Source organism: Ranitomeya imitator, chromosome 3 (assembly GCF_032444005.1).
Source record: "Ranitomeya imitator isolate aRanImi1 chromosome 3, aRanImi1.pri, whole genome shotgun sequence".
In the NCBI taxonomy this organism is placed as follows: Eukaryota; Metazoa; Chordata; class Amphibia; order Anura; family Dendrobatidae; genus Ranitomeya; species Ranitomeya imitator.
Window position 1 is genome coordinate 102,191,388 of NC_091284.1, and position 27,514 is coordinate 102,218,901.

The 27,514-nt window shown below is 45.0% G+C and overlaps 1 protein-coding gene across 1 annotated transcript in view; it reads right to left on the reverse strand.

The window, feature by feature from the left end:
- SLC13A2 (solute carrier family 13 member 2) overlaps window positions 1-21,087 on the reverse strand; it is a 234,826-nt gene extending 213,739 nt beyond the window's left edge. Inside the window, exon 1 of the mRNA XM_069761239.1 lies at window positions 20,932-21,087. Within this exon, the coding sequence (XP_069617340.1) occupies window positions 20,932-21,033 (102 nt within the window). The 5' untranslated portion in view covers window positions 21,034-21,087. The remainder of the gene's footprint in view (window positions 1-20,931) is intronic.
- Between the last annotated feature and the right edge of the window lie 6,427 nt (window positions 21,088-27,514).

Here is a 27,514-nt window from a genome sequence, read left to right on the forward strand (position 1 = left end):
TGCCCAGGAAGGACATCACTTGTTTCTTGTGATATAGAAGATGCTAAGCACAGCCTAAATAGGGGAGGTGCACAGTCATAGGTGCCCAAACCTGAACGTATACAATATAAAGTGACTAGCACACTCCAGGGTGTTGTGATGCAAAAAAGTGGGGATTTATTACATACAGTAAATCACAAACGTTTCGGTCGATACTGGACCTTCATCAGTGTGCTAGGTATAATTGTATACTTGTATGGCCCCAAAAACAATAGACTACTCGGATTTGCATCAATCAGACATGCTGGAAAAAAAGCAACAAGCCGGGAAGAAACAGAACCAGGCTGGCTAACTGACGGTGAGTCAGAATAATGGGTGGCGCTGAGGCTCAAAAGAGCTGTCAGTACGCCGGGACACTAGGGATAAATGCGGTATCCACCGCTAATAGAGTGACACTCTATTAGCGGTGGATACCGCATTTATCCCTAGTGTCAGGCTAGTGTGTCAGGTTGGTGGCAGGCTAGAGTGACACTCTATTAGCGGTGGATACCGCATTTATCCCTAGTGTCCCGGCGTACTGACAGCTCTTTTGAGCCTCAGCGCCACCCATTATTCTGACTCACCGTCAGTTGACCAGCCTGGTTCTGTTTCTTCCCGGCTTGTTGCTTTTTTTCCAGCATGTCTGATTGATGCAAATCCGAGTAGTCTATTGTTTTTGGGGCCATACAAGTATACAATTATACCTAGCACACTGATGAAGGTCCAGTATCGACCGAAACGTTTGTGATTTACTGTATGTAATAAATCCCCACTTTTTTGCATCACAACACCCTGGAGTGTGCTAGTCACTTTATATTGTATCACTTGTTTCTTGGTCATGGGAGTGGGCCAGTTCACAATCGCGCCCACTTTCTCTGGCTCTGGCTTCAGGGTGTTCCCGCCTACCCGATGCCCCAGGTAGTGAACCTCCCTCATGCCCATCTGACACTTTCCCGGCTTGATGGTCACTCCTGCTTGGTGAATTCGCCTGAGCACCTCCTTGAGATGCTGCAGGTGTTCCTTCCAGGAGGGACTGAAGATGGCAATGTCATCCAAGTATGCCACGGAGTACTTCTCCAGTCCCTGAAGCAGGAGGTTGTCCATCCGCTGGAAAGTGGCAGGGGCATTCTTCATGCCGAAGGGCATGACCGTGGACTCTTACAGTCCGAAGGGCGTGATAAAGGCGGACTTCTCCGGCGCCTTGGGGCTCAGGGGAATCTGCCAGTATCCTCTACTCAGATACATTATTGTTAGGTAATCTGCGCCAGCTAACTTATCCAGCAGCTCCTCGATGCGCGGCATTGGGTGCGCGTCGGAGGCTGTGATGGCGTTGAGCCCCCTGTAATCCACGCAGAACCGGGTGGTCCGGTCCTTCTTTGGCATGAGAACTACAGGTGATGCCCACGCGCTCTTTGACCATTGAATCACCCCCAGTTGTAACATCTCATCGATCTCTTGGTGCATAATCTGCTGCACCTGGTCAGAGATTCAATAGGTTGTTCGCCGTAGTGGGGCGTGATTCCCAGTGTCCACCTTGTGGACTGCTAACTGAGTCCTCCCAGGTCGGTTGGAGAACACGACCCGGAAGGGTTCCAGTGTGGTTTGCAACTGCAACCGCTGGGGTTCAGTCAACGAGGCGCTTACCTCCACGTCCTCGATGGACCCATTGGCGTTGGATTGGGCCAGCATGTCCAGGAGGGTGTCTTCCTCCCCGTCTTCGGGCAAGCTGCAGACCGGTAGGACGAAAGGTTCACGTTCGTGATGAGCCTTCATCATGTTGACGTGAAAGGCCTTTCACCTACCCCGAGCGTGGTCAAGCGTGACCACGTACGTGACCGGGTTGAGCTGTTGGTGGACGACGTACGGGCCCTCCCAGGCTGCCTGAAGCTTATCCGTTGGTACGGGGACCAGCACCCACACCTTTTGACCCACGTGGTAGGTCCGCTCTTGGGCGTTCTGGTCGTACCAGTGCTTCTGATCAGCCTGAGCCTGCGTCATGTTGTCATGCACCAACTGCGTCAAGGTCTGCATCTTGTCACGGAAGCGCATGACATACTCCACTATGGACACTTCAGAAGGGTTCGGCTCCTCTTCCCAGGATTCTCTTACCAACCTAAGGGGTCCCCGGACTCGCCTGCCGTACAGGAGCTCGAAGGGGGAGAACCCCGTCGAGGCCTGCGGAACCTCTCGGTAAGCGAACAGCAGGTGTGGGAGGTACCGCTCCCAGTCGCGCCCTTGAGTCTCAACCAGCATGCGTAGCATCTGTTTGAGGGTACCATTGAAGCGTTCACACAAGCCATTGGTCTGTGGGTGATACGCACTCGATACCAGGTGCTTCACCTGCATTCTCTTACAGAGAGCCTCCATTAGGCGAGACATAAATTGGGTCCCTTGATCAGTAAGCATTTCCCTGGGAAATCCTACACGTGAAAAGATAGCCAACAGGGCATCCGCCACCTTATCTGCCTTAGTTGACGGCAGAGCTACTGCCTCTGGGTACCGGGTAGCATAGTCTACCACAGTAAGGATGTATTGCTTTCCAGAGCTGCTGGGGACGGCCAGCGGGCCCACAATGTCCACCGCGATCCTCTGGAAAGGCTCCTCTATCACTGGCAAAGGGATCAGGGGAGCCTTAATAGCAGGCCCCGCTTTCCCCACTCTTTGACAAGTGATACAGGAGCGGCAGTAGTTTGACACATCTGTCCCCATCTTAGGCCAATAGAAGTGTTGAGACAGCCGGGCCTTAGTTTTGCTGATCCCCAAGTGTCCAGCTAGCGGGATCTCATGGGCAATCCGCAACAACTCACCCCGGAATTGCTGCGGGACGACCAGCTGTCTTTCCCTCAACCACTCCTTTTGTGATTCTCCGGGTACTGTCTCCCGGTACAACCTTCCTCGTTCCCAGAACACCTTCTCCTTATCAGTCTCGGAGAAGAGCGTCACGGCAAGTTGTCTCAAACTCTCTAGGCTCGCATCTGTGTGCAGAGCGGCCTGAAACTCCTGGCTAGGGGAAGCCAGCAGCGATGTCAGGGTCCCTTCCCCACGGGAAACCTCTTGGACCTGCTCTGGGTCCACCTCTGGTTCAGTCACAGTGGTGACTGAGGAGGGTCCGGAAGGCAGACAGTTATCTGCGTTCTGGGCACTCTGACTGCGGGTGACAGCAGCTACGTAGGCTGTCTCCCCGGGGGTTTTCTACAGGCCCATCAGCCGATGCTGCAATGGGCTCTACCTCCCCATCCACCCCCAACACTCCAGGGGCAGTGCTACTTATGGGCCAGTTACCTTCCTCGGTGGCACTGGTCACTTTCATGGCATCATCTTCCTCACGGTTCCCATGCATCTCCCCATTTCCTGTAGCACTGGCACTTGCCCCTGTTAGGGGTTCCTCAGCCGTCTCACTCCGCAGAGCGACGTGGCTGGGCACGCCTGTACCTATGGACACATTAACCTTCACAAAAAAATCATTATCAGGTTCAGCTGGCACAGGTACAACATTTTCACCATCAATCCTAGGGAAAAAATGGTTATTAGATGCATCATTACAAGATAAAGCATGGTCAGGTAACACATGCGATTTCCCATCATCATCATCATCAGGGTTATCTTTACCCTCATTAGTAGATTGGGGAGGGGTGTCAGGGACGTAGTATGCAACCATCCTCACCAAATCAGTCCCCAACAAAACATCAGTGGGCAAATTATCAGACAGCCCCACTTCTTTCACCCCGCTCCCGGCACCCCAATCAATAAAAACCTGGGCCATCAGTAAGGGACAGCTGATGCCCCCAATCCCAGTGACGGTTAGGGTTTTCCCTGGAATGATTTCTTCAGGGGCCACCAGTTCGGGTTGGATGAGGGTTCGTTCATCCCCGGTGTCCTTGAGGCCTGTAGCAACATGGCCCCCCACAGTGACGGGCTGTACGTTGTCACACACCCTCCCAACCACACCACCCACCAAAAGAACTGCTGCATTAGGCCCTGGGGCCTTGGCTGGGGTGTTCTTCTGCTTGGCTGGACAGGAGGGACTGATATGACCAGTCTGATTGCAGGTGAAACACTTGCGAGGTTCGGTGGTAGGTCTGGCGCTGTTGGCTACGGGGACAGGACCTCTGGGGTGTTGGCTGGCAGGGGTACTGGCGTTGGTTGCAGGCTTACCCCCTCTCCAGCTGGTGGTGACTGGCTTCCGCACTTCCGATCTACGGTTGGCCTCATAGGCATCGGCAATCTGCGCTGCTTTCGTCATGTCTTTGGGTTCCCTGTCCATTACGAACTGTCGCACCTCAGCTGGGCAAAGATGAAAGAACTGGTCTTTGATCATCAGGTCTCGCAGCTGTGCAAAGGTGGTCACTGACAGTCCTTGGGTCCACTGGTCAAAGTGGGTCCCCAGTCCATGCACCACATCACTGTAACTGTCGTGTTGGCCACGTTGGAGGGTTCAGAACTTTCTACGGTACACCTCGGGTGTAAGCTGGTACTTGGCTATCAGAGCCTGTTTGATGGCCTCATAGTCACCATCTTGTTCTTGAGGGAGGGCAGCAAACACCTCCAGAGCTTTACCTCTCAGCCCTGGTGTCAGGTATCGGGCCCATTCATCTGTAGGCAGCTGGTACTGTCTGCAGGCTTTCTCAAAGGCCCGCAGAAAAGTGTCCAAGTCTCCGTCCTTCTCCATAACAGGAAAGTGATCGGGCCGGGGCTTAGGTATCTGAGCGCTGCTGGGCTCACGGTTGGTCTGGGACGACCCCTGCATTTGCAGTTGGGCTAACTGCAGCTGGTACTCCCGCTCCGCTTGCCGCTCGGCTCGCTGGGCCTGAGCCTCTCGCTCGGCTTGCCGCTCGGTTCAGGCCTCTCTCTCAGCTCGCTGGGCCTCCTGCCGGTATTGCTGAATCAGCTGCCGACATCCCTCATGGTCGTCAGTGGGGAATTCTTTCAGGGCCGCCTGCAGGTGGGGGTCCAATTCGCCCGGATCGCTAACAGGGCCAGCATTCAGTGGTTGGACCTCTGCTGCAGCACCATGTTCGCTGGTGCTGGCTTCTGCGGCCTCTGGGCTCTGTGACCTGGCTTGGTCGGCTTCAAATTGCACCAGGTCAGCGACCATTTGAGCCTTGGACTTGTCCTGGGGGTTCAGGCCATGGTACATGCATATCCCAGCAAGAATGTCCTTCTTCTGCTGGTTGTACCAGGCTTCCCCTTTCGCAGCCATGGTTGCCAAATAAAAGATAGGATAGAAAAACGAAGAGAAGGGAGGGGATAATTACCAGTACGCAATTGTCTCAAGACTAATAAAACACTGAGATCGTTCTCCAAACTTATTTGCGCAGAGTCCTCGCAAGAACTTTCTGCAAGTTTTTAATGAGAGGAATGATTACTCAAACCAAATCACTAATGCTCTAATATATCCCACCGCCTTGCCACCAATTGTCAGGATTCCCCTGACCGCTGCCACTAATTTGTCACGATTCACACCATGACCGTCACCCCTACGTCACGGTTTGGGGTGACTTTAGGCCAACAGAGGGCTATCACATGTGCAGGGGGCTTATCTTAGTTATCCCTCCACTGCTCACAATGTGATGAGAAAACACACACAAGGCTATTGACCTCTTAGTTTACAGCAGGGGCTTATTCTAGGTATCACACTGCTTTCAATATACCACAAACTGCAGGGATTTATGTATATCCCGCTTACAGTTCCACTTAACACTTGCAGCTCTCTGGCGCCCCCCTTACTCTCAGGTCAGATTAGGTACTGCACCCTGGGTAATTAGTCGCCAGAAAGGCTGCCTGCTATGTACTGGCTATTGGGCACGCTGCAGCGATGCGATAACTACTCCCACTCAGGCAGGAACAATAATTATCAACGCCGCAGTCGCTACAGCATCATTCAACAGTCTGCACACTATCGCTGCCACCAGCTTCGATTAAACGGGTCCGAAGCTAACCCAACACAGTAGCGTAATTCTCTTCCAGAGACAGGGTACGTTTAGAGCATGGAGAATGAACTAACATATAATATTATATGCCATAAAAAATTAGGCAGTGCTTTATCAAAAATATTTTATAAAGATGTTACAAATGAGAAAATTGCAAATATGTACAAGGGTAATTATGAAATAAACAGGGATTAAATGAGAAAAAGTAACACTCACATGTTCAAAGCATGGCAGGCAACCAGGCTAGTGGAGTTTTTTCCATACGTCCCAGCTCATTGGACGTGCTGCTGGCTTCAGGAGAAGACAAGAAGTCAAGAAGAACTCTGAGCTGGGGAAGCCTGCCACCAACTTAAAACTTTAAGGCTGTGACATCACAGAAAGGCTGGCTTATCCAGACCCTCCTCTCTCTACATTCTGACTAAACTTTAAACTATTTTCTCTGATTTCTATAACTTCACTACAAAACATGTCAGAGTCATACCAAACCCAGCATTCATCTCGGATTAACGTGAGCATTCTAATGAGATCAAATATGTCCTATCTGGGATACATATTTACAGAGAAATCCCTACTTCTTTACCAGATGGAGTTAGAAGCCCGTGTTTCGCGGGATGGGTAGATACACCGAGTGAGAATACGAATATATATTTTCGTGTTCTTAACGTAAACATGGTGCATAATATCGTACAAAAACCAAACAAAGAATCTTTCATGAATTTTGGAGCCATTTTTCCAGTTCCAGCTAGTGCAGGTGGGAGGGGGCGAGGGACTTTCGTCGAGCCTGGAATTTATGACCCCAGGGCAATAAAACCCCCTTCTAGCATACAGTCCGTAGCCCAGAGAGAAACAAGGAGAGTCAGTTAGTGAAGGGGGGGTTTAGCCCACCTCATGAGTTGAAGAGCAACTAAACTTATATGATATTTCATACCATATCGTGACAGATGCGTACTGCGCTGTGGTGACCGGAGGCACTGGCCCACCCGCCTCTTCAGAGTCAGAGAGACAAAGCTGTTGGGCATCACTGCACACTGCCTCGTCTTCCATTTCTCCAATGCTGCTTGGCTGGCCCCGTTTCCAAGCCAAGAGATTCAGAGAACAGAAGTAGAGACGGCTCCTGTCCTGGGCTCTCTGACTGCCTGGCCAATTTGGCAGGTGGTGAAGAGACAGATGGCTGGTCTCCAGTGGTCTGTGCCTGAGAGGATGTGGCACTAATTGAAGTCGATGCCGATGCGTTAGCTGCCATCCATCCGACAACGGCTTCAATTTGATCTTCACGCAGCAGCGGTGTACGGCACTCTCCTACAAAGCTGCGCATGAAGGACTGTTCCCTGCTGAAACGGGGTGATGATGAGTCACAGGTGCTCGCAGCAGGCACAGAATCACCACGTCCTCTCCCTGCTCCTCTCCCTGCTCCGCGCCCACGCCCCTTACTTCCTGCCCTCTTCATCTTGGTTGACAGATAAAGATAAGCAGAAAAGTACTAAGGCCTTAGTGTGCTTATTCCTGAACAGCTGCCAACAGGTATAAGAAACACTAATTTTATTAAGTGTGGACTAGACTTTAATATGGGCTAATGTGGCCTACACAACTGTAAAGTGTAGTGTTTGGTGAACTTTATAAACTTTGGGTTTGTTTCGCAGAACAGACACTACAGACTGAGCTGCACTCACACAAAGACACTGCAGACAGCCGTGAACGGCGCTGCAAGGTCAAGAAAAGCTCCTCTATCTGATCCTATATAGTGTTTTTCCACAATCTAGCAGGATACGGATGGAAAGCCACTAATAGGATAAATTTGAAAAAATGTGCAGCAGGCTGCACTAATTGCAATAAAGGACAATGGATTCAGTAGTATGAGGCAGTGACGCACCCTGAGCTGACTACCACCGGCTGTGGCAGCAGAACAGACTACAGAGCGAGCTTCACTCACACACACACCATGCAGACAGCAGAGAACGGCGCTGCAATGCCAAGAAAAGCTGCAGGCACAGAATCACCACGTCCTCTCCCTGCTCCTCTCCCTGCTCCGCGCCCACGCCCCTTACTCCCTGCCCTCTTCATCTTGGTTGACAGATAAAGATAAGCAGAAAAGTACTAAGGCCTTAGTGTGCTTATTCCTGAACAGCTCCTCCTAACAGGTATAAGAAACACTAATTTTCTAAAGTGTGGACTAGACTTTATTATTAGTTAATGTGGCCTACACAACTGTTAAGTGGTGTTTGGTGAACTTTACTTTGTTTTTTGGGGGCAGATCGGACTACAGAGCGAGTTTCACTCACATGGAGACCATGCAGACAGCCGTAAACGGCGCTGCAAGGCCCAAAAACACTCCTCTAGGTTATCCTATGTAGTGTTTTTCCACAATTTAGCTGGAGACGGGTGGAAAGCCACTAATAGGAAATTTAAGAAAAAATGTGCAGCAGGCTGCACTATTAGCAAAAAAGGACAATTTATTTTACGGTATGAGGCAGTGACGCACCCTGAGCTGAATACAACCGGCTGTGGCTGCACACAGACTACAGGGCGAGCTGCACTCACACGAAGACCGTGCAGACAGCCGTAAATGGCGCTGCAAGGCCCAAAAACACTCCTCTAGGTTATCCTATGTAGTGTTTTTCCACAATTTAGCTGGAGACGGGTGGAAAGCCACTAATAGGAAATTTTAGAAAAAATGTGCAGCAGGCTGCACTATTAGCAAAAAAGGACAATTTATTTTACGGTATGAGGCAGTGACGCACCCTGAGCTGAATACAACCGGCTGTGGCTGCACACAGACTACAGGGCGAGCTGCACTCACACGGAGACAGTGCAGACAGCCGTAAACGGCGCTGCAAGGCCCAAAAACCCTGCTCTAGGTTATCCTATGTAGTGTTTTTCCACAATTTAGCTGGAGACGGTTGGAAAGCCACTAATAGGAAATTTTAGAAAAAATGTGCAGCAGGCTGCACTATTAGCAAAAAAGGACAAGTTATTTTACGGTATGAGGCAGTGATGCACCCTGAGCTGAATACAACCGGCTGTGGCTGCACACAGACTACAGGGCGAGCTGCACTCACACGGAGACCGTGCAGACAGCTGTAAACGGCGCTGCAAGGCCCAAAAACCCTCCTCTAGGTTATCCTATGTAGTGTTTTTCCACAATTTAGCTGGAGACGGGTGGAAAGCCACTAATAGGAAATTTTAGAAAAAAGGTGCAGCAAGCTGCACTATTAGCAAAAAAGGACAATGGATAGAACAGTATGAGGCAGTGTGAACCCCCCCTGAGCTGAATACAACCGGCTATGGCTGCACACAGACTACAGAGTGAGCTGCACACACACACACACACAGAGACTTTGCAGAACGCTGTTAAAACAGCGCTGCAAGGCAAGAGCAAGGTGAACACACAGCGGTTGCTAAATTAGCCTGGGAAAAGCGCAATGAAGCAATTCGCTATCTCAACTGGCCCTCAGTCAGAACACAGCATCCTGTCCCTAACTGAATTCACGGCAGAGTGAGCGCAAAATGGCGGCAGCGTTTTTTATAGTGCATCATGACATCATTTCAGCAGCCAATCACAGCCTTGCCAGTAGTTACATGCCCACCATGCTAAACAGGATGTGCCCACACTTCCATTCATTCCTCATTGGCTGCTGCGTGTAGTTTGAATTCTGGGAACTTCCGATTCTGGTATCCGATATGCGGTGAGTATCGGAAATCGGTATCGGAATTCCGATAGTAGTGCTCAACACTACTAACAAGTCGCGTCCCAATATATTCATTACCCAGAAAAGTAACAAAAAAAATATAAAAAAATCAACAAAATGGAAAAAATAAAGAAGAAAAAATCCAAAAACAAAACAACAAAAAAACACTAAATTTGTTTTTTGCCCCAGAAGAATCCCTTAATAGGGTATCAATATTATTATTATTATTATTATTATGATTAATTTATATAGCACCATTAATTCCATGGTGCTGTGCTGTACATGAGAAAGGGGTTACATACAGGGTTATAGATATCAATTACAGTAAGCAGGTTTACAGTGACAGACTGGTACAGAGGGGAGAGGACCCTGTCCTTGCGGACTTACATTCTATGGAATATGGGCAGCACGGTGGCTCAGTGGTTAGCACAGCAGCCTTGTAGCGCTGGAGTCCTGGGTTCAAACCCCACCAAGGACAACATCTGCAAAGAGTTTGTATGTTCTCTCCGTGTTTGCGTGGGTTTCCTCCAGGTTCTCCGGTTTCCTCCCACATTCCAAAAGACATACTGATAGGGAATCTAGATTGTGAGCCCCATCGGGGACAGCGATGATAATGTGTGCAACCTGTAAAGCGCTGCGGAATATGTTAGCGCTATATAAAAATAAAGATTATTATTATGGAAGAGACAGAAGGTAGGGGCGAGGCGGCGGCTCTGGCGATGGTGAGGCGGCAGAATGGTTATTGCAGGCTGTAGGCTTTCTTGAAGAGATGGGTTTTCAGGTTCCGTCTGAAGGAGCCGAGGGTGGTGGATAGTTGGACGTGTTGAGGCATGGAATTCCAGAGGATGGGGGATATTTGGGAGAAATCTTGGAGGCGGTTGTGTGAGGAACGAATAAGTGTGGAGGAGAGTAGGAGGTCTTGGGAGGATCGGAGATTACGTGAGGGAAGATATTGGGAGATTAGTTCAGAGATATAGGGAGGGGACAGGTTGTGGATGGCTTTGTAGATCAGTGTTAGTAGTTTGAATTGGATTCGTTGGGGAATTGGGAGCCAGTGGAGGGATTTGCAGAGGGGAGAAGCAGGGGAGTAGCGAGGAGAGAGGTGGATTAGCCTCAAACATTTACATACCCTAGCAGAAGTTTTGCTTTCTTGGCCTTTTTTTCAGAGAATATGAATGATAGCACCAAAACTTTTTCTCCGCTCATGGTTGGTGGTTGGGTGAAGCCATTTATTGTCAAACTACTGTGTTTTCTCTTTTTAAATCATAATGACACCCCAAAACATCCAAATGACCCTGATCAAAAGTTCACATACCCTGGTGATTTTCGAATAATGACATGCACAGAAGTTGACACAAATAGGTTTGAATAGCTACTAAAGGTAACATCCTCACCTGTTACCTGTTTTCTTGTAATCAGTGTTTGTACATAAAAGCTAAGTGAGTTTCTGGGATCCAGACAGACTCTTGCATCTTTCATCTAGCCACTGACGTTTCTGGATTGTGTGTCATGGGGAAAGCTAAAGAATTATCAATGGACCTACGGGAAAAGGTAGCTGAACTTTATAAAACAGGAAAGGGATACAAAAAGATATCCAAGGAATTGATAATGCCAGTCAGCAGCGTTCAAACTGTGATTAACAAATGGAAAATCAGGGGCTCTGTAAAAACAAAACCACGGTCAGGTAGATCAGCAAGACTGTCATCCACAACAGCCAGGAAAATTGTTCAGGATGCAAAGAAAAACTCACAAATAACATCAGCTGAAATACAGGCATTTGAAGAAAAATGGTCTGCATGGTCAAGTCGCCAAAAGAAAGCCATTGCTGCACAAATGCTACAAAGTATCTCACCTACAATACTCAAAACAGCACAGAGACAAGCCTCAAAACTTCTGGAACAACATAATTTGCAGTGATGAGACCAAAATTAAACTTTTTGACCACAACCATAAACGTTACATTTGGAGAGAGGTCAACAAGGCATATGATGAAAGGAACACCATTCCTACTGTAAAGCAGAGAGGTGGATCGCTGATGTTTGGGGGATGTGTGAGCTACAAAGCCACAGGAAATTTGGTCAAAGCCGAAGGAAAGATGAATGCAGCAGGTTATCAGCAAATACTGGAGGCAAATTTGCACTCATCAGCCCGAAAGTTGCGCATTGGACGTACTTGGACGCTCTAACATGACAACGATCCAAAACACAAGGCCAAGTCGACCTGTCATTGGCTACAGTAGAATAAAGTCAAGGTTCTGGAGTGGCCATCTCAGTCTCTTGACCTCAGTATCATTGAGCTACTTTGGGGAGATCTCAAGCGTGCAGTTCATGGTAGACAGCCCAGGAATGTACAGAAACTGGAGGCTTTTTGCCAAGAAGAACGGGCAGCTTTACCATCTGAGAAAATAAAGAGCCTCATCCACAAATACCACAAAAGACTTCAAGCTGTCATTGATGTTAGAGGGGGCAACACACGGTATTAAGAAATGGGGTATGTGAACTTTAGATCACGGTCATTTGGATGTTTTGGGTTGTCAATATGATTTAAAAAGAGAAAACACAGTAGTTTGACAATAAATGGCTTCACCCAACCACTGAGCATGAGTGGAGAAAACGTTCTCTGAAAAAAGGCCAAGAAAGCAAAAATTCTGCTGGTGTATGTAAACTTTTCAGCACAACTGTATGTAGTGAACTACTTTTTTAGGGTTAAGAAATGTTTGTTAAGGGGGAGTGGAGAATTTAAAAAAAAATTATCTATAAAATAAAAAGCTATTACATAACTGCTTTATTAGTACAATTAAACAAGAGTAGATGCCTCAAAAATATTATTGTCATTGCCACAAGTTCCTTTCCATGCATATACCTTTAATTTTGTTATTCAAGAGACAAATATGCATATATACAATATGAAGTGTTCAGCTTAAATGAGTACACTCCCCCTTGAAAAGTAAGATTTTTATTAATATATCACTGAACGCAAGAACAATTTCCAAAATTTTGACTTGAGTTTCAAACAATATTTTTAAACTCATAACATGGAAGTAAGGATAATAATATACTTTTCATTATAAAATCTTCAGTTTCACTCATTAGTTGACGCAAAAAATGAATACACCTCACAACTACACCTAGTTTTTGTTTGACCTCCATAATTATAAATTCTAGGCATGAACAAATTGGCTACACATTGCAACATTTTTTCAATTCTGCAAGAATGATCACTTTTAAAGCCTGGAAGTTGGATGGACAGTGATGCTCAACTTGTATCTTCAGAATTCCCCCATAGGTGTTCAGTTGGGCGCGGATCAGTGGATACTTGGCCACTGATTGACTTTCACCATTCTTCAGAAATGCAAGTGACCTTAGATGCGTGTTTTGGATAATTGTCATGTTGGAAAAGTGCACGTCCATCAAGGACATGGAGTGATGGCAGCATCTTCTCATTCAATATAGAGCAGTACATTTTTTAATTCATGAGACCATCAATGAAATGTAGCTCCCTGACACCAGCGGCACTTATGCAGGCCCACATAAGACACTGCCACCCCCATGTTGGACTGTAAGCTCCATGCATTTTTCTTTGTACTCTTCACCATTGCCTCACCATATAATTTTGAAGCCATCAGTTACAGAAATATTTCTCTTGGTCTCATCACTCCATAGTATAGAGTTTATTACTATTTACTATTGTTTGTAAAACAACCTCCCTTAGGCTACTAATTTGTGTGAAATATCCGTGTCTTGACTCATTTTTTAATGGCTGGCATATGGACCCATAGGATTTCACAGATCCATTCACACATCTGTGAAAATCACGAATCTGAGAATGTGATCTTTGAGATTCTAAGCATTTTGGGGATCAGGGTAAGACATACTCAATGGGTCTGTTTGCTGTCCGAGAAAAAAATCAGGCAGCACACTGACACTTCAAACAAATGTGTGAATGTAGCCTTATTTTGTATAGCACCATCCCTTCGCATATAGTGTATTAACTTTCTATGTACAGCACTGTCCCTTTTGATACATTGTGCTTTTTTGTTATGTTTAGTGACATCCTTTACAATATAGTGTACTTTCTATGTAGAGAGTCATCCCTTTTTTCATAGTTTAATCAATAAATATAAGTAGCACCATCCCTAATTAAATAGCATCCTCTTATTAAATACAGTGCCATCCATTCTTCTTTAGACTCCTCTCTAGCTATGTATAGCACCATCCCATATTAAAAGTATCCACTCATTATGTATTGTTCGGTCCTATTATTACATAGTATTATCTCTTATTATGTATAGCACTGTCCCCAATGTAGCGTATTCTCTTGTTATTTTCAAGTTATTCATAGTACCCTCTCTTTATTACATAATGTCCTCTCTTGTTAGATGTAAAATAAAATTACTGCTGATGGCACAATATCTGACCAGAAGATCTATCCATCATCAATCTCCTGCATCAGAAAATAAGCTTTTCCACATTCCATCAGTAATCATTTTATTTGATATCTAATAATAAGCTCAAAGAGAGGATGGTATGTAATAAGGGAGGGTACTATACATAACATGAGAGTATACCATGTAATCTGTAGCTTTGCCGCTATAAAAGGAAAGGAACCCAGACACACTTCGTGCACAGGGGCCCAAACTGTTATTGTCTGGCCCTGATAGCCATGGTGTACATATAATTACCTGCAGTGCTTTTAACTATTTTGCTGAAATAAATTCTCTCCTTTCTCAATTGTACATAGAGAAGTGCAAGGATGCAGGGGCGGACATACCATTGGTGCAACCCGTGCAAACACACAGGGGTCCAAGAGGTAAGGGGGCCCACTCACATCTCCAAAGCAACAGACAGCTTTAAATTTTGTGCTTCAAAAGTATGTTATCATGTAGCCATAATACAACCATGAGCTGACTGGGTGTACAGAATGCAAAGTACAAAGGGTTTATCTTTAACGGGAAAGAATTACCTAATTTACTGTACCTGATTAGTAATAACAACCAAAGGTTGTAGCTTTCCCAGACACCTGGAGGGATACTATAAAATATTGCCTAAAGCAATAAATGTATAATGATATTAGTATTAGTGATGAGCAAATATACTTGTTACTCGAGATTTCTCGAGCACGCTCAGGGGTCCTCCGAGCATTTTTTAGTGCTCGGAGTTTTAGTTTTTAGCGCCGCAGCTGAATGATTTACATCTGTTAGCCAGCATAAGTACATGTGGGGGTTGCCTGGTTGCTAGGGAACCCCCACATGTACTTATGCTGGCTAACAGATGTAAATCACTCAGCTGCGGCGCTAAAAACTAAAACTCCGAGCCCTAAAAAATACTCGGAGGACACCCGAGCGTGCTCGAGAAATCTTGAGTAACGAGTATATTCGCTCATCACTACTTAGTATGTAAGAGGTGATACTGTACAGTTATTTTACTAAGCTCATGAATGATAGGTGTAAAATTGGTTATTCAGCAGTATTTTTCTTCTTTTATTGTAAGTCCCTGCTACATCCTGCAGTACATGAGCATTGTTACCAGGTATTGATAAGTATTACCTTTTTTCTGTGATGCCATTTGGATATGATGTCCTTTTCAGTGAACTGAACCATGGGTATCCCACACATTTTCTTGTTACATAAGATTGTTTGTGTAGACGTCTCTAGGAATATATATTGCTTTTTGTTGTGCCGTTAGACTAAGCTTGTAGTGGGTTCTACTACGTAGCCTAAAGTAATAAAGAGCTGGTGAACGACTGGAGGTGGCGGTATTGGCATAACTTGTCAGAGTAGATGCTGCCAAGAATAGGTGCTTGTTGGAGGAACTGCCAGTCAGCGGGTCCCAATGTGCTGAGTGCCCTACATTGATGATGACAGTGAGCGTTGTTGCTTAAGGAGGGAATAATTACGTCTGTGTAAAAGAAAGTGTTTTGGTGCCAAATGACTAAACTTGTGCACAGTGGAGCCAATTTTTGTGAAAAGCCGCCCTGGGAGAAAGCATAGAGTAGGACAAAATCCAGCTCATCTGGAGCAGAAGAGAAAGCACGTAGCGACCATGTGAAAGCCGGTATATGCGACTCATGAATGTGTAGGGAAAATGAGAGTATACAGTGAGGCAATTACTGGGAGAAGCCAAGGGTCTTGAAACATACCAGCCCAGAGTAATACTGACTGCCATGAGGCCTAACAGGAGCTCTTTACTCTTTGGGGGTGCATGGTTTCTGGGCTGACAGTCACACAGTGTTATGGCCCTGATTCATCAAGGCACAGTATGTATTTTTGTGCATAAAACACTCCCTAAATAAGAGCGTATACATGCTACCTAATCAGGGGCAGGCTGTGCAGGGGGAAGAGGGGCAAATGCTTCATGGTCCAATTCCGCAGTATCAGTTGCAGGTCGCTCGACCCACTGCTATACTTTAAATTTGTTCAAGTGCTCGCCCGGACATCATCACATTGGTTTTATCTTTTTGAAACCTTGTAAACTCTACTCCCTTTACGAAGCAGCCAGAGGTAAACACATTAAGAATGGGCCACCTCTGTGTGCCCCACAGGCCAAAATTTGTCAGCCAGACCCTGTAATCAATACATTTTGCAATATCGTGTGATCTATTATTTTATGAGGTATCTGAGCAAAGGAAAAGGTAATCAGCGCTGCAAAGAAACCAATATTATTCACTCATTGATTCAGACAATGGGTAAGTCCACATGAATAAAAATTGCTGTGGACTTTTAGCTGCAGATTTGCACAGGTAAAATCCACAGTGGATTCTAGTACTAAGCATGTGATTGATATTTTACAAATCTTATTTGGATGCAGCACCTCTATTACTACTATTTTCTTCATAAAAATTGAGATGCAATGCAGGTTTTAAAATCCATACTATTGCAATTTATCTTGCACTGCTGATTTCAAATCTTTCTGTGTAGAAGGGAAGAATTACACAGTGAATACAAAGCAAAATATGCACATTTTGTTGCATTTTTCCCAACCCTAAATGTTCATACTTTTAAAAAAAAATTCTATTGTAATGGGGCCTGTTTTTTCCAATGACGCCTCTACCAGTAGTTGCTGCAATTCAACTGTTTATGACTGAAGCCATCCGCTTATGTGCTCAGCTGCTAGAGGTGAACTGATTGGGTGAACTGATAACGCTCTGTTTGTTGGGTGAAGGTGGACCACATTTTTGGGAAGAGTACTACAGCAAATGGAGCAATGGCAAGTCCAGATTTTTCTGAACAGCTATACCCATAAAACCAATTGTAATTGCCATTCAATATTTGAAGGTGAAAGAGTTGCTCTCCTGCAAAATTAAAGTAATTATTTAACAATTTATAATACACTGCAGATTTTATATTAAATTATAATTAAAAAGCTATATTGCCTTAATAATAAAATTACAAATATATTTCATCCTTAACTTTAAATCTATGTTGATTAAAATTTACATTTTTTACTTTTTTCTAATTAAAAGGTTTTGCATACCATAATTTAAAACATATTACTACTAGTGAGATTGTCACTGAGCATGTGAAAAAGTAACTACACACGTACTGATTTTATAGGAATTAAGAGGGTAAATGGCAGCCATGTGTCATAAGGATGCCACCTCCCCCTAGGAGACCTTGAGAGACCGTTAGTAGTTCACAACGAGTAATGAATCGCAGGTCCTCTTTAGAGACAGTGTGATTCGTGTCCTATTTTAAATGGATTTCCTTTCCATCAGTGTTGAAAGGGTTAAGAACTCTTTCCATGCTGGCTGGGACCATACAGGTGGTTGCTCCCAGCTGCAGCTGCTAACATCATTTCATCTCCCTATATAAACTAGCTCTGTGCTTTTCTTCCTTGCCAGTGAAAGAATTTTCTTCCTGAAAAGCGCTGAGCTGTGTAGTTATAGTTTATAGTAGTTATTGGAGAGTTTGGAGTGCAAGTAGGTTAGTGAGACTTTATCCCTTTTACCTTATTCTTATTTTGTTTTTTGTTCTTTTCTTTCTCTACCTTTCTCCCTATTTTTGGTGAGTGTTTTGAATGATAGTGATTTTTAGTTGCCCCTGTCTGTGTTTGTGCCTTGTTTCGCTTACATTTATGTCCCAATAGATGGTGGCCCAATTCTAATGCATCGGGTATGCTAGAGTATGTATGTATATAGCAGCCACATAGTATATAGCAAAGGCCACGTAGTATATAGGAGCCATGTAGTATATAGCAGACACGCAGTATATAACACAGCCACGTAGTATATAACACAGCCCACGTAATATATAGCACAGCCCACGCAGTATATAACACAGGCCACGCAGTATATAACACAGCCCATGCAGTATATAACACAGCCCACACAGTATATAACACAGCCCACGCAGTATATAGCACAGCCCATGTAATATATAGCACAGCCCTGTTATGATCTGGTGGCCTAGGAGCAGCATGTGACATACTCTGGAGAAGGTGGTACCTGTACTGACCGCAGACCCTGAACTTAGCACCACAACTAGAAGTAGCCGTGGGATGTACCTAACACTCCCTAGACCCCTTGACACAGCCTAATGACTAATTTTCCCTAAAGATAGAAACGGGAAAACTATCTTGCCTCAGAGAAAATCCCCAAAGGATAGACAGCCCCCCACAAATATTGACTGTGAGAGGAGAGGGAAATGACATACGCAGACTGAAATCAGGATTTAGCAAAGGAGGCCTTTCTAGCTAAAAAGAAAGAATAGGACAGAGAACTATGCGGTCAGTATTAAAACACTAGAAAATATCCACCACAGAAAATACAAAACTCCACATCTGACTAAAGACATGGAGGGTATATCTGCATCTCCAGGTATACAGCTTGGCTGCAAAAAATCCTAACACAGACAAAGCTGGACAAGACAATACATGAAAATGCACAGAACTATAAGGCCCACCGCATGTGGACAGCAAAAACAAAGCCATAACTTATCTTTGTTGAAAAGAACAGCAAACAGGAGAGACCAGTCAGGAATGTGAATCCTCCAAAAACAATTGACAACTGGTACTGACTAAAGGATCAAGCAAGACTAAATAGCCCAGTCCAAATTGCAATTAGTCCAAGTGGACATACCTGATAAATGCTGCGATCCAAAGACAGCAGCACTACCACTCATAACCACCAGAGGGAGCCCAAGAGCAGAATTCACAACACAGCCCACGCAGTATATAACACAGCCACGCAGTATATAATACAGCCCATGTAATATATAGCACAGCCCACGCAGTATATAACACAGCCCATGCAGTATATAACACAGCCCACGCAGTATATAACACTGGCCATCTAGTATATAGCAGTGTGGGCACCATATCAATGTTAAAAAAATAATTAAAATAAAAAATAGTTATATACTCAGCCACCGGCATCCAGCGAAGCTGTCCCGATGCGCGCGCTGCTGCCGCCAGCTTCCATTCCCAGCGATGCATTGCGAAATTACCCAGATGACTTAGCATCAATAGTAAAAAGTTGGTCACACAGGGTTAATAGAAGCGTTAACGGAGTGTGGTACCCGCGGCATAACGCGGTCCGTTAACGCTGCCATTAACCCTGTGTCAGCGCTGACTGGAGGGGAGTATGGAGCTGGCGCCGGGCACTGACTGAATGTAAGTAGGGAGGGACTAATTCTCGGCCGCACTGTGCCCGTCGCCTGGTGGTCGCGACCAATCAGCGACACGGGATTTCCGTTACAGACAGACGGATGTACCCCTCAGATAATTATATATATAGATGACTCATGGAGTCGGGGAGGGGACATATCAGGGTCTAAAGTAGCATAGTAAGGAAGGAGACTCAGGCCTCTGTACCTTCAAGAATACCCCTGTGATAGGAATAGTTGAGTCCCAGTTTCAGAGAGTTTTATGCCCATCACCCTTACTCCACACTGTCACATCATGACACCATGTGATGTTAATTAAATGGCCTTGATTAATTTTTCATCAACAAGGACACAAAACCTGTCGTTTTGGCAGTTTGATGGTCTGGAGCACTCAATCATGTTAACACAATGCTCAGGTAGCTATGCATAACCAGTTTTCTTAGAAAAGTAATTGTTTAAAATCAATCACAGAAGGGTTATAAATAGTGATGAGCGAACGTGCTCAGATAAGGTGTTATCAGAGCATGCTTGGGTGCTAACCGAGTGTGTTCGGTGTGCTCGAATAATATGTTCGGCTGTTCGAATGGCCACGAGGCATGCAGCTGCGGGGACTCATATTTTTCGAGCACGCTGAAGACACTCGGTTAGCACACAAACATGCTCAGATAATACCTTATCCAAGCACGTTCGCTCATCACTAGTTATAAAGAAAATTCCAAACAATTTGAAATCCATTATTCTACAGTGAGAAAGATTATTCACAAATGAAAAAAACTTTATAAGGCTAATAATGTGGTCTTTGCAGCCACAGGACCTCGGCACCTTGTAGTCATTGATTTGGATGTAAATTTCTGTCTTTACCAAAGTATTCTAGAGTCAAATATGAGGCCATCTATCCAAAAGCTAAAGTATGAGTAATGCAGGCCAATGATCCCAAGCACACCAGAAAATCTTCATCAGAATTGGTTAAAAAGAAAGAAAATCTACATTTTTCAGTGTATTCCACCATAAAAGAAATAAAGTTCTTGAATCTAAGGTTTAACATGTATTCTTGGTTTGTTTACTCCTCATTTCCTTATGTGATCCTTTTGTGGTTTTGCTGCCATCAGTCTGAATCAAAAGTGTGCACATTCTAATAAGAACAAGGAGAACCATTGCCTGAACAGTTGTGTCCAAACTTTTGACTGGTAGTGTAGCTGTTGGTAACCAACAGTACATGAATTAATTGGTTACAAAAATGTATTAAAATGTGTTTGATTGTTACCTATTTGTATGTATAATCCCAGTTGCATTACTTTTATATACTCGGTCTTTATATCTATGAACACACTTTCCTAGCCACAAATCCACAAAAAAAATCAATAAAAACAGTCATTTAATTAAAAGTAATTCAAAGCAATACAACTAGAGTGGATTTGTTCTTATAAGTTTTTAATGCTTTATAATAAAGGAATATGTTTCATGGTCTTTTTTTTTTAGGACATATTGCTGGAAAAGTTTTTTTTTTAAAAGGATATCATACGCTTTCAACATCGAGTAATTGTTCCTTGCACCATTGTGAATGTGGAGACTCTGAAACATGGGTGATCTGAAAAATTAGTTTCCAGTGCGTACCAAGACATTAGCACACAGAAGACAAGTTTTCTCAATGCAGATAATATAGCTAAGCATAATTCTGAACAAAGGTAGTACTTACAGTTGCTTGCACCACCAGGGGTAAAGGAAGGAGAAGAATTGGGAGCAGAAAAATGATAAAATATTTTCTATTTGCTAGAATCCATTTGCCAATTGGGCCCATGTTGTCAGAAAATAGTTCAACTAAAGGGAAGACACGTCTCTGACAAGCATTAATGTAAAGCTCCTATGTAATTGTGGGTGTATCATTAGCCCTGCACAATACTTATCTGCCAGATGGTGACATCAGGAATACTATATGGTAATCGCACCAATAAAAGGAAACAAAGTTTGTGAGAAGTTAACAGTTTTTTTGTCATAAACCAATGTCAATAATTCTTAGATAAGTGCCTGTGCTCTATGCTCTCTATTCCTTGTGTCTTACTTATCAATTAAAGGAACTGTCCCCTTTAATTCTTCATCTCTGGATGCAATTTTGTACAAAAAAAATATCTGAGCTGTACTCACTGCTCCTGGGTCCACCGGTTTGCGCCTCCGTCGCGCCTCCCAGTGTCTGGCATTGGCTGCGGTGCTTTCGACATGTTGACAGTGCCATAACCAATCAGTGAACATAGTGGATCTGGCTGAGGAGGTGGCATGAGCCACTCACCTCACTGATTGGCTGCACTGCTGTCGAATTAATGTCAGCAATGCAAATAATAGACACAGTGAGCAGTGGTGGAGACTCAGCGCTGAGCCCAAGGAGTGTGAGTAGGGCACAGTGTAGCGCTATGGCCGCCGCACCTGCATGATATCCCCTTCTCCCTCCATGCAGTTTACTCACCGCCCTGGCCCCGCGGCGTTAGCCCCAGTGTGTCCCATGATTGCATTTGATTTAAGGCCTAGACAGGTAAGCACCTTTTTTTCTCAAATAGTGGAGTTTTTCTCCTCTTTTCCTCCTTTTGTGGTTTTTGCTGTTAGAGTAGGACTGGCAAGTGTCCCTGCTGTAGTAGAGCCGCAGTATCCGGCGGCATGTTTAGTGTGTGAGCGTGCTCTCATAAATGCTCTCAGCCTTGATACTCAGGGTGGCATAATGTGTTCACCTGCTCGATGGCTTTCAGCCAATTGCTGGGAGTCATCGTGTATAAAAAACTCCTTCTCTAATAAGGGAAGAGAAGGAGGATTCTAGCGAGACCGTAGTAGAAAGGTACGTAAAATCCACGCTTATTAGATCAATTTTAAAAAATGTATAAGTGTACACATAATCCAGCAGCATAGTGGAAAACTACATTATGACCGCCCCGGCGGCACTGAAAACCCGCTTAGACAAGACGCTAGTGGCAGGGCAGCACACCTCCAAAGTTTAGAGGGACAGCTCATGCCAGGTGTCCAGCTTTGAGACCCAATAGTTGAAGGTCGCAGAGGAATTGGGAACTACGCTGGTTTTGTTGGCCAGATATTGCTTGACCATTTTTAAAAAAATTTCCCTCCTTGTCAAAAATACCCGGTCATCAGGGCCTGTACACTGGGAGGGTGTCATACAATTGTCTCAGGCCTCTGACAGTGTACACCTGCCTCTACTGTACCTGGTGTATGTCTCCCTCACTTCTCCTCCTTGGTTTAGCAAGGAAGCTTGCTCCTGCTGCTAGCATAGTCTGATGGTAATTTTTTCAACATATTTTCCACAATGGCCTTCTGGTGAAGCACCATTTTAGTAGAGCTCTCTGCCTCAGAAAGGAGAGATGCAAAGTTCTCCTTGAAGCATTGGTCTAGCACAGTGAACAACCAGTATTCTTTTTTGGCCAAGATGGCGAAGGTCATGGGAAAGGCAGCGGTACATAAAGTCAGAAATAGGTGCAAATCTCCCTACAGCCAACACTTCCCTGTTTCCACCATGATGATAACTTTCCATCACCTCACTCTCTTCCTTCATATTATCCTCCTCAGCCTATCCACATAGAAGAAATGTGACGAAGCTTGAGAGGGTCCTAGCCTCTGTTGTGCTAGCAATCAGCTCCTGTTTCACCTCCTCAGCAATCTCCTCCTCATTGTTACCCAGAGCAGATGAGATGAGGATGGGTAGCTTCAGAGCCTCCAACAGGTTACGGCCATTATCACACATGGCCATTCCTGGATGTAGGTTCAGCGACGACAGCCACAGATTTGTCTTGTCTGTTATACATTTCCACAACTCTGCGGTGATGCGCTGTTTGTCACCTAAATAAATTAGTTTCAGCAGAACCTGTTTGTAAATTCACTGAGTCACTGCTGCAGTGTTTCCAGTTTGTGATGAGGAGGAGGGGGTGCAGGAACTGGTGTAGGAGGTGCAGGAAACTGATGGAACTAGGGCTCGCAATTCTTGGCATCTGTAGTATGTGTGCCATCCCAGTGTCCAGACTCGGTCCCGGTCTCCACAAGGTTCACCCAGTCTGTCGTCAGGGAAATATATCATGCCTGGCGACAAGCACTTGTCCATGTGACAGTTGTTAAATGGACTTTCCAAGTAACTGTGTTGGTCAGGGCATGGGTGATGTTATGGGACACGTGTTGGTGTAAGGCGGGGGCGGTGCACCAAGAAAAAATAGTGGCACAAAAAAGTGACTGAGCACCACGCCATGAGGTTGTGGAAACCCTCAGTGTCCACAAGACTTTTCCAGGGCAGCTTGGCAATGTATACCAAAAAAGAAAAGGAGTATAAATAACCAAATATAAATCAATATGCAAAATTGGTTCAAGTAGACAGCTAAACCTTATACCTAAAGGAATCACCAGGGTCGGCGTCAGCACTCGGCGCACCTGGGCAAGGGCCGGGGCCCTGGCGAGATGGGGGGGCCCATTTACGGTAGTAACAGTTCGACACTGATGAGCTCCTGGGGGCCCCCCGCCACCAGACTACATCCCTGCGCTGTGTGTATTACACTACAGTCAACTCCCACTCTCCCAGCCAGGACTCAGAGGCGGAGCACATCCGTGGCAGCAGGCGGCACAGAGCTCTCTGAGACTGAGTTTCGCTGGCGCTGCGCAGCTGCAGGAATACTCACCATGGATATGAAGAGTCACTTCCAGGCCGGCGGTTGTCTGTGTCGTCACTTCCGGCCAGGTGAGAGCTCGTCATCCTAAGAGCTCAGAGATCGTCCATCCATATCCACCTTCCAGGTCCAGCGCCAAGCAGAAAGATGAGCAGCAGTCAGTGCACCCTGTGTCCACAATGGGGGCGACGATGTGAAGGTGAAAGTGAAGCAGTGAGTCTTCCTTCCTGGTCCAAAAGAATTGCGGGGGGATGCAGCCTACTGAGCCTGGGAGCCGAGGACAAGGTATGACCATATGGGCCACGGAGACAGGCGGCAGTGGGAGTGGATCATGGCCTCTGCTCTGTGCAAGACAGTACTGTCTGGGACTTGTAGACTAGTCCTTGTGCTCCAATGTGGTATCTTAGCAATGCTGGGACTTGTAGTCCTACAGACTTACAGTATGGCATCTGAGTGATGCTGGGACTTGTAGACTGGCTGGCTGTGTTATATACTACGTGGGCTGCCTGCCTGTGTTATATACTACGTGGGCTGTGTTATATACTACATGGACTGTGTTATATACTACTTGGGCTGTGCTATATACTATGTGGGCTGTGTTATATACTACTTGGGTTGTGTTATATACTATGTGGGCTGTGTTATATACTATGTGGGCTGTGTTATATACTACTTGGGCTGTGTTATATACTACTTGGGTTGTGTTATATACTACGTGGGCTGTGTTATATACTATGTGGGCTGTGTTATATACTACGTGGGCTGTGTTATATACTACGTGGGCTGTCTTATATACTATGTGGGCTGTGTTATATACTACTTGGGCTGTGTTATATACTACTTGAGTTGTGTTATATACTACGTGGGCTGTGTTATATACTACTTGGGCTGTGTTATATACTATGTGGGCTGTGTTATATACTACATGGGCTGTGCTATATACTACATGGGCTGTGCTATATACTACTGGGCTGTGTTATATACTACGTGGGCTGTGTTATATACTACGAGGACTGTGTTATATACTACGTGGGTTGTGCTATATGCTACTTGGGCTGTGCTATATACTACTTGGGCTGTGCTATATACTACTTGGGTTGTGTTATATACTACATGGGTTGTGCTATATACTACATGGGCTGTGCTATATACTACTGGGCTGTGCTATATACTACTGGGCTGTGTTATATACTACTTGGGCTGTGTTATATACTACGTGGGCTTTGTTATATACTATGTGGGCTGTGTTATATACTACTTGGGCTGTGTTATATATTACTTGGGCTGTGTTATATACTACATGGGCTGTGTTATATACTACATGGGTTGTGCTATATACTACTGGGCTGTGTTATATACTACTGGGCTGTGTTATATACTACTTGGACTGTGTTATATACTACGTGGGCTGTGTTATATACTACTTGGGCTGTGTTATATACTACTTGGGTTGTGTTATATTCTATGTGGGCTGTGTTATATACTACATGGGCTGTGTTATATACTACTTGGACTGTGTTATATACTACGTGGGCTGTGTTATATACTACTTGGGCTGTGTTATATACTACTTGGGTTGTGTTATATTCTATGTGGGCTGTGTTATATACTACTTGGGTTGTGTTATATACTACGTGGCTGTGTTATATATTACGTGGCATGGGCTGTGCTCTGGCGCCTCAATGAATGAAGTCCAGAATAGATTTAATTAGTAGAATATGTTGAATTTGTGTTTCTCTTGATGGAGAAGTAGGTTTCAATTCTGGACATCCTTATTTATCCTTATTTATTGAGACGTCGGCAGCACAGCATAGCCACCTCGCTACACCATTTTGATTTCAACATTGGTTTTGCCAATCAGCGGAGCACCAATAGCTGAACCCAATGTTTCTAAGCCGTTCTAAGAGTTGTGCTGTCTCACATCTTGATCAGGTGAGCAGTTACCGCACCACAAAATGCCTTTTGTCTAGCTAACAGCCCATCTTGTAATTGTAGCCTATAATCAAAAACTAAGAATCATGCAGTAGTTACAAGACATGAATTAGGGAATGTGAGTATTATACATAAAATGTTGAAAGAAGGTCGAACCTGATGTCCTCATTGGGGCCACACAGCCACTCATGGCTGTCTACCCGGAGGCTAACAGTGCGGAAACCTTCTGTTATGGAGGGGGGAGCGACTGGGACTGGGAGGCCAGCTCTCTGACCAGTCTTTAATCAGCTGTGTGAATCCCTTTAAGGCAGGAGAAAGTGCCGATTACAGTTAGTGAAGGAATATTTGCAGGTTCAACGTGGAATAAATAGATGGTTTGGCGGCTCACCGTTTTTGCAAAGGGTGCACTCCTGAGGACAGTTTCTACTAGTGTATGGTACATTTATAATTGTTGATTTGACTCTAATATTACAGGTACTGATACCCTGAGACCTGTGGACCTTAGATCACCAGAGTTAGCCACCTGCTAAGCAAAGGATCTACATGTCACCTACTCCAAGAGTGACACAGTGCCGAAACGCCACTATCAGGACTTATTTTCCAGAACACACACGTGGACTAGTAAGTGACTAAGTGACCAATTATTACTATATATTAGGTCGGACATGGAGTTCCACTTGCGAGAGCCTCGCATCACTTCACCCTGCACAGGCGCCCATTCTTTGGACAGGAGTGTGCAGCTGCATAGAAATACGGATGTTTCGGGTGATGCAATGCAAGGCTCGTGCATCGCTCTCGCAAGTGGGACTCCGGCCTTACTGCAATCATTGGTCTTGACCCCAGCTGCTTATCTTCCTGTTTGGGAAAATTGCAGTCAATCCCTACTTCCTTTTATAGTTGCATAAATAGCAGCAATCATCTGTGACCTTACCATGCTGCAGTTATCAGCCACATGAGAGGCCAGGTTAATGCTCATGTCCGATAGTTGCTATAAAAATCATAAAGTTGACAACAGAAAATGCTCTTGATTTCACAGCATTTTTAGGCCAAAATGGAAAGTAGTGATCAAGCCAAAGAACTTTCAGATGAACAGGCACCTCCATCCAAGAAGCACAAGTCTGGAAGTCAGAAAAGAAAAAAGAAGCAGTTATTGGAAGAGAAAGTTAAGAAGCTTACTACCACTGATCACTTTTTTTAGGAAGTCAACACAAAAGGACAGTGGAGAGTCAACCAGTTGCAGTACACTAGGAATTCAAGTTCGAGAGTCTCTGTGGAAGCATTTTCCAGCACTGATGAAGTTACTGAAGAAATTTAAGATTCTTCACATCAGCAACTCATTCTCAGTCTTTCTGAACCTCGGCCAGAACTAACCGATGATCCTGCTGAATGGCCTGATATAATTTCTGATGTGCTGAGATGCCAGGCAATAAAAAGGGGCCCCCAACAAGTGAGATTGGAAAATTTCTGGCTCACAGACTTTTCTGATGGTTCAAAGAGATGCTTCACTTGTACCCATTACTACAGGTTGATGGGTACTGGAATAAAGGTTTTACGAGACTGGCTTGTTTACTCCACGGTTGGAGATTGCATATATTGTTTCTGTTGCCGGTTGTTTGACAATGAAGCAAAGTCTGTGTTTTCGAGTCCTGGTGGTTTCAGGGACTGGAAACATATCAGTGGTGAGGGATCTTTACACTCCCACAA